The 12,229-nt window shown below is 48.0% G+C and overlaps 1 protein-coding gene across 2 annotated transcripts in view; it reads right to left on the bottom strand.

Moving 5' to 3' along the window:
* Positions 1-4,344: 4,344 nt before the first annotated feature.
* LOC143827639 (NAD(P) transhydrogenase, mitochondrial-like) overlaps positions 4,345-12,229 on the bottom strand; it is a 67,778-nt gene continuing 59,893 nt past the window's right edge. For both annotated transcript variants that reach the window (XM_077317356.1, XM_077317355.1), the window contains exons 19-22: positions 10,857-10,938; positions 9,191-9,309; positions 6,798-6,913; positions 4,345-5,438 (exon numbers count right to left, since the gene is read on the bottom strand). In XM_077317356.1, the coding sequence (XP_077173471.1) occupies positions 5,289-5,438; positions 6,798-6,913; positions 9,191-9,309; positions 10,857-10,938 (467 nt within the window). In that variant the 3' untranslated portion in view covers positions 4,345-5,288. The remainder of the gene's footprint in view (positions 5,439-6,797; positions 6,914-9,190; positions 9,310-10,856; positions 10,939-12,229) is intronic.

Raw genomic sequence — 12,229 nt, 5'->3', positions numbered from 1 at the left:
GCTCAATTAGTTATTGTTGCGATGACAGGAATGAAGCAGGGTAGGCTGTTCAGAAACCCCAGCCTTTCAATCCTGGTTCAGTGCCTCAGGCACATTTCTCCCACCTGCCTGCAAAAAACTAGAAGAAAAGTTGGTCATTGTACTCCGCTTTTCACTGCCCAAGGAGTACCAAAGTGGCTTCCCTTCTTTTCCCCACAACAGACATCCTGTAAGGTAGGGGAGGCTGAGAGAACCCTTATAGGACTGCTCTGGTGTAGTGGTTAGGAGCGCTGATTTCTAATCTGGAGAGCCAGGTTGATTCCCCACTCCTCCATATGTAGCCAGCTAGGTGATCTTGGGCTCGCCACGGCACTGATAAAGCTGCTCTGTCCAAGTAGTAATCTCAGGGGTCTCTCAGCCTCACCTCCCTCACAGGGTGTCTGTTGTGGGGAGAGGAAAGGGAAGGCGAATGTTAGCTGCTTTGAGACTCCTTTGGGTAGAGAAAAGCGGCATATAAGAACCAACTCTTCCTCTTCAGTAATCTCAGGGCTCTCTCAGCCTCACCTCCCTCACAGGGTGTCTGTTGTGGGGAGAGGAAAGGGAAGGCGAATGTTAGCCGCTTTGAGACTCCTTTGGGTAGAGAAAAGCGGCATATAAGAACCAACTTTTCTTCTTCTTCAGTAATATCAGGGCTCTCTCAGCCTCACCTCCCTCACAGGGTGTCTGTTGTGGGGAGAGGAAAGGGAAACCACTTTGAAACTCCTGGTAGAGAAAAGCGGGGTATAAGAACCAACTCTTCTTCTGTGAGAACAGCTCTAACAGGACTGGGAGGAGCCCAAGGTCACCCAGCTAGCTGCACGTGGAAGAGTGGGGAATCAAACCCAGCCCGCCAGATTAGAAGCTGCCGCTCTTAACCATGACCCCACGCTGGCTCTGAAAATGTTTTCAGGAGCATAATGAGCAACAAGAGATGCCAACATGGAGCCTTTTTTCTTCAAAAAGTCTAGTTAACGTCAGCTGTGAACTTCCCCAGAATGCATTCTGCACAAGCAAGAACGACCTCACGCTGGTGAAGCCACCAGCTCCTTTGAAAAGACTGGAACTCTGTTTTCATTAGACATTTTTTTCTAAAAATCTATATCTGGACTAATGCACTCGGTTGGATGCCAGCAGTAAACATGTTTGTGTTGAAGCTATAAAACGGCTTTGTTGATATTATAATAGCCATTCGGCTGGAACAGCTGCTTGCATGCCCTTTTCAGGTTGCGAACTCTGCTGCCGTCCCCTCAAGGTTTCCTGCCGAATTCTGGGATTAATAGTGTTACATTCTTCTCAGTAAAGCAACCACTGACATTTAAGAAGGGGAGGGACTTGGTTTTAAAGGACTGCAGAGGATTCAGTTGGTGTGAAGTGGGGGTGTGGTGGGGTGGGGTGGGGGGCGTTTGTATGCTTGTTCTTTCTGTACACCTAAGACCAACGTCCCATTCCTTTCCCCCCCTTCCTCTATGATAAAAGAGGTGTCATAGGGAAGTAAACTCTTTCCAGCCATGTTCTGAAGCAGGAATTGGTTTGTTTAGATGTGCAGCTTCTTTCCCCATCTCCCCAAGTCCCCAGATGTGTTATATAATAGGAGGTACAGTCCAGATATGAGCCTCTTGTGGTGCAGAGTGGTAAGACAGCAGACATGCAGTCTGACGCTCTCTGCCCATGAGGCTGGGAGTTCGATCCCAGCAGCTGGCTCAAGGTTGACTCAGCCTTCCATCCTTCCGAGGTCGGTAAAATGAGTACCCAGCTTGCTGTTGGGGGGTAAAGGGTAATGACTGGGGAAGGCACTGGCAAACCACCCCGTATTGAGTCTGCCATGAAAACGCTAGAGGGCGTCACCCCAAGGGTCAGACATGACTCGATGCTTGCACAGGGGATACCTTTACCTTTACCTTTACAGTCCAGATACCTCATCAGATCTAACATGAACTTCACTTTAAAGGTGCAAGAGTCCCAATTTCACACAGACCAGCTGGATGCCTCCCCCCCCCCACCCGCCCCCTTTGTTTCTTTTTCTGCTTTAGCACAATCCAGTGTAATTCCGCTACATGCTGCGGCTGTAAGTAAAATCACGCAAGTTGTGATCCTGCAAGCAGCCAGTTCCTTAGCTTTTTGCTCTTCTTCGCGCTTGATGGCAAAAGGCTGCAGGGGCACGCCCATGTTCCTGTGGCTTTTCCCTTTAACAACCAAAAATACACATTGGGAAGCTGTCTTTGTGTGTTTTCTCCTGTGTCTGCTATGCTAGACAGCGAATGCAACATCTGTGACCTCTAGAAGTTTGAGTACACTTATTTTAGGGATGGGCGCTTAGAATATTTCCAGTCCTCTCGCTTTCCTTTTTCACTCCCCCTTCCAGAGGTTTGCAGTGAGCCATAACGATGGCAGAGGGGAAAGGGGAGGAACACAGTAAACATCCGTTTCCGAACCACATTTGTGAAGAGCGACTTGGATTGATCACAAATGAAATCATGGAATACTCACCTTCCCTGTTGATCTGCCTCGAGAAAGACCCTAATCTTTGTGGGGGTAACGAGTGGTTATGCCCCAGCAAACTTATGGGGCTTCCAAGGCAAGGCTTCCAAGTCAAGTGAGAAGTTATACTGGCTTGCCATTGGCTTCCTGTGTAGAATCGCTGGCCCTCTTTCCAAGTATTGACTCTTCTTAGCAACTGCGATCAGACGTGATTGAGCTCTTCCACTCTGCTTTCCCTGCCCTCTGAACTGTACCAGTCTAGTTTTCTCTTTCAGCTTTTCTGCACGAGCCAACATTTTCCTGCTTCTTGGGCATCTGATACTCTGGGTTAAAATAGTTCTCATGTAGGTTGCTCCTGTTGACTGAAGGGATTCTGCACAGATTTGGCGTTTTTAACAGAGAAGGCAAGCCCCATCTGGAGGACCACAGGTTGACTGCTCCTGCCCCATACAGCTTATATCAGAACATCTCTCGAGAAAAATGCAACTCAATGACCGTTTATGCACTGGAGGTTTCATGCCGGGCTGCAGGCTGGAGTTTTAGTCGTGGCAGGTTGCTCTACCTCTTCCTGCACCCACACGGGGGAGCATTTGGCCTGGTGCACCTCATCCACCCCCGATTTGTGCTCCTGCACGGGAGCTGGGGCAGTAAAGTTCCTAGTGCATAATCGGTCAATGGGAAGATGTTTTTCAAATGGCACAATGGGGAATGTGAGAAGGGTCTCTGTGTTACGGCACCACTTGAATCCTTGTGCGAGCTTGGATGAAATGGTGCTGGATGCTCTTTTCCTTTGCATCCAACTTTACGGCTACCAACCTTAACAAAATAAAGCATTCTTCAAGCCTGTGTTTCTAGAACTGCCAACGCTGTTCAAAACTTAATGTCTTTAGCAGCTCTTTGACAAATCAACAAAGAGAAAACGGCCTCAACATTCACACGTCTTGCTGTCAGGAAAAGGACATTTTAGCTTTGTGCAGCTATGAGTATTGTTTCCTGTACAGGGAATTTGATCAACTTTCTGGGTGAGTTGCATAACAAGGACTCCTTTAAACTTCTCTAAGGGAATTCTAAAATGGTAAAAGGGCGGCTGGATTTTAATCGAAAGGGACAAACGTTTGACCGCTGGAAGGGCACCCAAAAATGTGCCCTCTGACCTAATGGATTTCACAACCACCATACAGAAAGGTGGAGGGTTGGGAATGCTTGCTTTCTTCCACATCATCATATTTAAATAAAAAGCTTTTTTTCAAAAAGAAAAGAAGTGTGATAAAAAGTTTTTTACAAACTGGGTTGAGTTCCTTTTAGAAGCAACGCTAACAAGCTGGGTTTGCCTATAAATAAAACATGAGGATCATAATTCAAAGAGACCCTTCTGGAGGGGTGCAGTGGAATTGGTGTGTGTGTGTGTGTGTGTGTGTGTGTGTGTGTGTGTGTGTCAGCCACCTTTCCTTTTGGCTGCAGCTTCTTGCACGGCAACTAATGTCACTCTAGAAGATAACCCCCAAAATCAAGGTGCTGGTTTTGGAAATTTCATTGCTGATGATAAAGAGGGGCAGGACTGCTGAAATGTAAAGGGCAAGGGGGATGAATGCCTGGTATCTAGACACCATGTGAGGGAGGTGAGGCTGAGAGAGCCCTGCTATTTCTGCTCAGTCAGAACAGCTCCATCAGTGCTGTGGGGAGCCCAAGGTCACCCAGATGGCTGCATGTGGGGGAGGAGCGGGGAATCAAACCAGGCTCACCAGATTAGAAGCCCTCACTCCTAACCACTACACCAAGCTGACTTTCTCAACCAGAGCTGACCTCAGCTTTCACGCTTCGACAAAATTGGGCCATCCAGGCCAGGGGAAGGGCAAGAACCATGGTTTATTTCAAAGGTTGCTCTGTAATGGAAGCGATGACATCAGGAAAAAAAAGGCTGCTCAGCAAATGATGGGATACCCTTTTAAAAAATAAATGCAGAGATTTACAGTTTCATCCATTAAGGCACAAAAGCCACACCCACTTCTGACACTGTTTTCAGCGATGTTCCTACCTGCATATCTGAGAGGTTACTTAATCGCTTCACCCAGCCTTGCTTCCACCATCCAACTCAAGGTAGCATGCAAAAGGCATTTAATCTGAGCAATAGGAAGGCTCAGACATGCAGACCTTCATAGGAGGGCCTTCACTTTGGCACATTGTACTGCCTTCCCTTCTGCTGTATTAGAAGGAAGATATACAAAAATACCCTATATCGAAAGGAAATGTACCTGTGGCTATGGACACATAGAAACCATGGAACACATTCTCCTTCAATGTCGATTTTATAATGACATTCGAATTAGTCTAATTCTTCCACTGTTAGGCAGGCTCCTAGGACGTTCAGGAGAATTTTACATTTCTCTGCTGCTCACAGATATGATACAACCTATAGAGTTGCCAGGTTCTGTGTAGCAGCGATTAAAATTCGTAATAGAATGGTCTGTTTCCAGTGAACTGGACAGCTGTGTTTATGTGCCTTATTATTATTCAATTTTGTATTGTTATGTTTTAAGATGTTTTAATTCCTGGTTTTAATGGATGTTTTTGTATCATCTTGTGCCGGTCCATGACCGTAATAAAACTAGCTGAACTGAAATGCTGACCTTCAGGCCTGTGGATTTGCCTTCATGTTCCATCCATGCGCGGGTACAATTGTATAGAAATCTTTCTGAATGACACCAACGAGGGCACACTTTGGACAGTCCGAGATCCGTTCCATGCAACCGGCAGCGTTGGATCATGCCCTGGCTGGTGTGACGGGAACCGTTTCAATGAGCATGGCTTTCCCTAATCTTGGCTTGTAAAGCGTCACAAGTCTTCTTGGCATCACCAAGCAGCATGGAGGTATTGGGCTTGTAAAAGATGGGGTTGTCAACGGCAGCATAGCCGACGCCCAAGGTGCGCTTCATGACAATCACCTGGGGAGACAGAAGAGGCATGAAGGAGGGGTTGCCTACATACCGGCATTGAATGTACTGTACAAATAACACAGGTCAGGAGAAATGCATTCTGGACTGCGGGTGCTGCTGCCTTCTGGCCATAAAAATACGTATCTCCATGCAGAGCTGCATGTGCTTAATTCACGTCCATCCCACTGCAGGGTTCGCACGGACTTGCTCGCTAATAAAAGATATTTCATGAGTTTTGGCTTTGGAATGTTCAACTAGCACTCCCCCCCCCCCCTCTAGAGCTGGGCCCAAATAAATGCCAGGTCGTAAAATGAGTGCCAAGACAATGTGGCTGACCCATGACACTGCTTGGGTTGTGCCCCAGTTTACCCATTGATTTGCAAAATCAGGACCTCAAAAGACTCGAGCCTTTAAGTCCATCGAGGGATTTGGCTGACTTCTCAATCGGTTTCGTCAGGGTTGCTCTTAGGCACACAAATTACTTATTGAAGGTGAAAATCCTCTGAAAAGGCTCAGGGAATTTTTCTCTCCCAATCAGAAAGTTAGCTCTGATTGTGCTGATGAAGAAGGATCATTTCAGAGTCTAATTATTAGTTCTCCAGGTCCGATAAGGACACACTCCACAGATTTTATTAACGAGGAAAACTGAACAGCCATGGGGAGAACACACAGGCTTTATGTACATACTAGGGGTTATATTCAGGAATATAACAGGTGCTAGATTATGGAGGTGGGGTGGGAGACAGCCTCCACCTCCCCCCAAGGACCTGGGCGGGTGGCAGGCAGCTGTTAGGGAGGCGTGTCCCCGGCCAAGGCCTGGTAGCTCGGTCGTCTAGGATTGAGGTGCCCTCCTGGGGAGTCCCCTGGCCGTGGAACTCACCAGCAGAGGCAGCTATCACGCATCAGGGATCTGCAGCCTCCGAGCCTCGGAGGGGAGGAGGGGGTGGTCAGGGGTGGGGAACAGAAGGCAATTGGCTGGCCGCTGGACAGACAGGGAAACCGGTTGGAGGAAGAGGCACTCAGGGGCGGGACAGCTGCCCTGAGTGGGTGTTAAGCGCTGAGTGGCACTTAAGCCATGTGACCACGCTCCTCCTTCAAGCCCTTACCAGAAATATTAAGTGGAACAGATATCCAACTGCTTCAGGCCATGCCCCCTTAGACACACTATTGGTGTTAACACACCCTTACACTTGGCTACTAAGCACATGCTGTTGATTGGCTGCTTGGAACATTCTAGCAAATCACAATTGAACACCAGGGAGCCAGGTCCTGGCACAGGCTCAGATGCAGGAACTCTAATGCATGAGCATATATCCACATACGTATAGCATTAATAAAATGCCAGCTGTCTCTGTAATCACCACTCACTTGCTTCGCTTTCCAGACCTCCAGGACGGGCATGCCAGCTATGATTGAGTTCGGATCTTCCTGGGCTGCAGAGTTCACGGTATCATTGGCCCCAATGACCAAAGCCAGGTCTGTGCCTGAGAGAGAAAGACAACTTAATGCAAATTAACAAATGCTTCAAAACTTGAAAGAGTGGACCTCTTCGCTCAAGGCTTTCTAACTCTTCCCCAAAGAAGATTTTCAGTCCCTTGGGGATGGGAGCAGAAACAGAATGATCAATAACATGTTTCCTGGCCAACAGAGGAGAAGTACAGAAATCATATTTGATGGCTTGCGATTGCTCTGGGAGGCCGCACAGGGTTCTTTGCACCCTTAGAGCTTATAAATGCTTATATAACCAAAGAAAAAACCCTGCCTTGATGGCCTTATCAAAATGGTCTATCAAAAATAAGGGATCTGCAGGTGACCCGATTCCTTAAATCCAGAATGACACCAGTTGTGCACTCTGACCATTCATCTTCTAGACAGACTAGCCAGGCCAGTATGCACAGCCGCCATGATCTAGCAATGGTAGCCTTATATTTCTAGCCCTTAGAGTAGCTGTGGAGTAAGGGTCCTCAACCCTTTTGAGCCTGTGACCGCCTATGGAATTCTGACCTGGCATGGTGGGTGCAGCAACAAAATGGCTGCCACAAAATGGCGGCTCCAGGAGGCGAAGGAAGCCACAAAATGATTGCTGCGGCTTAACTTCAGTAACATGGGCTGTGTTGGGCTGTGTTGGCAATATTTTTTAATGTACAGCCAATCACATCTTCAATAGTCAATCCAAAGTCTTGCCAGGCAGAAGTTCTTCCTAGGGTAGCGTTCTGGGTTGAGAAATACCTAGAAACTTTGAGGGCTGGAGTCATGTGTTGGCAGAATTTGGGGTAGGGCAGAACCTCAATGCTATGGGGCAGAAGCTCAATGCTATGATGCCCATCCTTCAAAGCAGCCATTTTCTCAAGAGGAACTGATCTCTGTTGCCTGGAGATGAGCCTTAAAACCAGGGGATCCCAGGTCCTGCCTGCAGACTGGCATCCCTAGCCCTACCTGGCCCCTCCTACTTCCTAAAAACGATTGGGTAGTGCCAGAAAAGGTCTCTGAGGCCACCGTAGAGCTTACTGGCACCATGTTGAGAACCCCTGCTGTAGAACACCCTTAAAACAGTGCAAGTGAAATCAGCAGCTGGCACCTATGTGTTGAGAAACATTTCATCCGGGGGCAGGGCTTCCGGACCCTACACAGCTATTTTGGCATCTGGAAGCAGAATAAATTATGGGGGGAGGGGGGAGCAACCAGATCTGTGAAGAAACACACCATTTGCAGAAGTAATATAGTGATGCATCAATTATTTTGTAGGGCAGGGATACACACACAGGCCTCTTTATGATTCATAAAGTCTGTGCCATTTCTCCATGGTCTGTTGCTTTGGGAAGAGCAAGAGAGGCCAGACCTCTTGTAGCCTAGAACAGGGGTAGTCAACGTGTGGTCCTCCAGATGTCCATGGACTACAATTCCCATGAGCCCCTGCCAGCATTTCCCCTCTTCACTTCCCCATCTCTGTTATCGTCTGTTATATGCTTGTCTACGCCTATTTTATTTTGCTTTCTGTTAATAAAGACTGCTTATTATTTGCTGGCAGGGGCTCATGGGAATTGTAGTCCACAGACATCTGGAGGACCACACGTTGACTACCCCTGGCCTAGAACATTGCCTGAACAACTTTGGTATTGGACCGGGTCTTGTGTCAAGGGCTTGGTGTTGCTGCCAGTCAAATGCACTGACTACAGGGAATTTTTTTTTTTAAGCAACAAAACTATTCAACTTGGCCCCGAATAAAAAACAAGCAAACAAAGAACAAACCGCACAAACCACATTATTTACATAGATATTGATGGTGGAGAAACAAAGCCATCTGTCTCCTGCGACAAGAGCCTCTTACGTAACATATGAGTCAGATGCCGTTTTGCTCAACAGGACTATTTACTTAAGGCAGCCTTTTTCTGGTCATGGAGGACACCCTGAAATAATTGTTCAGGCTTTGAGGACCCCCGGAAGTGATGTCAGCTGGCTGCATGTGGGGGAGCGCAGAATCGAACCTGGCATGCCGGATTAGAAGTCCGCACTCCTAACCACTACACCAAGCTGGTTTCCTTTTCTCTGAGCAAAACAAAGCTTCGGTCTTATCTAGTTTCCATCGGGTCCTTTAAAAAGTATCCCCATAAGCCTCAGAACCAGCCAAAAATACCACTTGAGTCACGGTGATTACACTTTGGCCCAGCGAAAGAAGCAGACGATAAAAAATTTAAATTCCCGGGATGGTTCGACGGCTCTTCTCTCTCTCTCTCTTTTGGAACGCAACTCTCCTCCCTTACCTGGGAAATCTTCATTTATCTCCTCCATTTCCAGCACCACGTCATAAGGCACGCCGGCCTCTGCCAACAGGACGTTCAGTTGTCCTGGCATGCGGCCCGCAACCGGATGGATGCCGAACCTGGAAGCCAAGAGAGGAAAGAATGGCCGCTTCGTATCCAAGACACGTTGAACTAATTACAAAAAGAGAACTGATAAATGTCAGCAAAGCCCGGCAGGTGGGGGCAGGCCAGTTCTAACGCTCATCCATCCTTCCCCCCCCCCTTTCCCGGTGGGAAAATTTCAACAACAGAGTACATGTCACGGAGGGGCCGCTAGGATCCCCAAGAAGCTGTGTCAACAGGGCCGTAGCGCCATCCGACGGAAACTTGGGTTGAAGTTATTCACTGCAGTCCTGTGGGGCAGGCATGAGTTATGGCAAACTGGGTTCGAGGTGCTGGGTTTGAAACTAGGAACCTGACGGTCCCTGTGTTGCTACATCATGTGGCCAGCTGCCAGCACAAAAGGTTTCAGCATCGCTTACGCAACAAGGGGATGTACGGTTCTGAAGTTTCAGGAGAAGTAACAAAACGTTCTTCGGGAGAGCAAACTTTCCTGGTCTTCCAAGCCGTCTCTGGACGTCTCTTGTCTTGAAAACTCAACGGGGTCACCCTAGGTTAGCTGGGACTTGACGGCCCTTTCCACCACCACCCCCTCCCAAATACTTCAAAGTAAACTAAAGTAAAACTGAAAGAAGCTGGATAAAATGAAAGGCCAGGAGTGGGGCTGAAAGCTGCTGGTAGCTTGATACCATCAAGGACAGGACCCGCAGTAACAGAAAACATGGGAAACAATATTGGATATATTTCAGGGAAAAGCTTTTCACAGTCCGAGTAGTTCGGCTGTGGAATCGGCTGCCTGAGGAGATGGTGAGCTCCCTCTCACTGGCAGCGATTTCCCACCACACACCACCATCCCAAAAGGGTATAAAAATCCCTTTCTTGGCAAGCCAAATTGCTTCTCTGGAACAGCTTCTCTAGAACTTGTCACTCTGGAATCCCGGATCCGTCCAGGTTGCCCTTCACACCGCTGGGCATTGTGTTGTTCTCGTCCCTGCCTTCCCGCCTCTACAGGATTGGTAAATATCTCTTCTATTGACCTGCTTTCCCAGACTCTATTCCAGGGGTGGTCAAACTGCGGCCTTCCAGACTCTTCTTCTCCTCCTTAGGTGTGGCAGGGAGGCATGACCAACTGACTTGACTTCTGGGCCTGTTCCTTGAAGACTGAAAAATATTTCAGGGGAGCTCCTCCATGGTTGAAAAAGACTGGTCTAGGGCAACATAGAGCCTCTAGTGGCGCAGAGTGGTAAGGCAGCAGACATGCAGCCTGAAAGCTCTGCCCATGAGGCTGGGAGTTCGATCCCAGCAGCCGGCTCAAGGTCGACTCAGCCTTCCATCCTTCCGAGGTCGGTAAAATGAGTACCCAGCTTGCTTGCTGGGGGGTAAAGGGTAATGACTGGGGAAGGCCCTGGCAAACCACCCCATATTGAGTCTGCCATGAAAACGCTAGAGGGCGTCACCCCAAGGGTCAGACATGACTCGGTGCTTGCACAGGGGATACCTTTACCTTGACCTTTAGGACAACCTAGGCTGTCACATCTCCACTCCATTGTATGCGTTCAGCACTTGCCTGACTTTCTTTCCTTGTTCATTGAGCATTTTCACCATGTCAGCAATAGGATACTGGGCTTTGGCAGCACAAAGGCCCCAACCTGTAACCATTAAAAGAAACCTTCAGTCCTTATACCTGCCTTTCATCCATTCCCAGGCAGTCTCCATCACTATGCAGAGCTAATCCAAAGGAGGGATCGCCAGGAGCCCCTGTACTTTCTCCTGCTAAACTTTCTGGCTGTGGTACTTTATACCCCCCTCATTTCAGAGCCCCACAGGCATCGTTGCTGAGATATGAACAGCCGTAACGAGGTCAGCAGTTTTTAATTGGCTTTATCAGAAAACTAGGGGCCGAGCCTATTGCATTCAGGAATACAACAGGCACTAGATTAAGGGACCCTAGGTAAAAGGAACTGCCTTTTTAACTTTAAAGAGCCAGTTTGGTGTAGTGGTTAGGAGCGCGGACTTGTAATCTGGCATGCCAGGTTCGATTCTGCGCTCCCCCACATGCAGCCAGCTGGGTGACCTTGGGCTCGTCATGGCATTGATAAAACTGTTCTGACCGGGCAGTGATATCAGGGCTCTCTCAGCCTCACCCACCCCACAGGGTGTCTGTTGTGGGGAGAGGAATGGGAAGGCGACTGTAAGCTGCTTTGAGCCTCCTTCGGGTAAGGAAAAGCGGCATATAAGAACCAACTCTTCTTCTGCTTCTTCTTCTAAAGAGATACATGCCCTTTAGGCAACAGGTACGCAACTCAAATCAGGTGAATGGACTGTTTGAGACCAGTGCAAGGGGCAATATTGTATTTAATCTTCCAGATCCTGGGGCAAGACAGGTGAGTTCAAATGTTTATGCCAAAGATGATATGCAAAGGCAACTAATAGGTCCAATCGCCCACTCAAGTCATGTGAGCAGAATTTCCAAAAGACATTTCAGTGGAGCTCACTTTCCCCCCACAATTGCCAAGAGGGAACGGTTTGATATCTTTTTTGTTTTGAATTCTAATTCATCAAATGTGACCGGCATTGTGGTTTGCTGTCAGAGGACGGGAAGAATGCTCAACTGGAGAATTCCAGGTCTACTTGACTTGGCATGTTGGGGTCAAAAAATGAAGCTGAGAAAAGGGAACTTTCTTCTCTAACCACAAAGTTTAAAAATCCAGAGCAAGTGCTGTGCAGCCGTTTTGGTTTCGTTACGATTATTGCCCCCGCAGCCATCATAAGTAAAAGTACAACAAAAGAACTAGGTGAATGGGGGCTAGGGGAGGGACACAAAAGAACTATGAATTCATTTAGACCCGAATCTCTGAGATTAAAGGTAAAGCATACTGCATGTGCATGGAGGGTAAATTCTACCTTAGTGCCCACTTAGAAATCTCCAGTTTCAATGAA

This window comes from Paroedura picta, chromosome 18, assembly GCF_049243985.1.
Source record: "Paroedura picta isolate Pp20150507F chromosome 18, Ppicta_v3.0, whole genome shotgun sequence".
Taxonomy (NCBI): domain Eukaryota; kingdom Metazoa; phylum Chordata; class Lepidosauria; order Squamata; family Gekkonidae; genus Paroedura; species Paroedura picta.
Note: the sequence above shows the minus strand (reverse complement) of the source record. Positions and strands in the feature narration are given on the sequence as shown.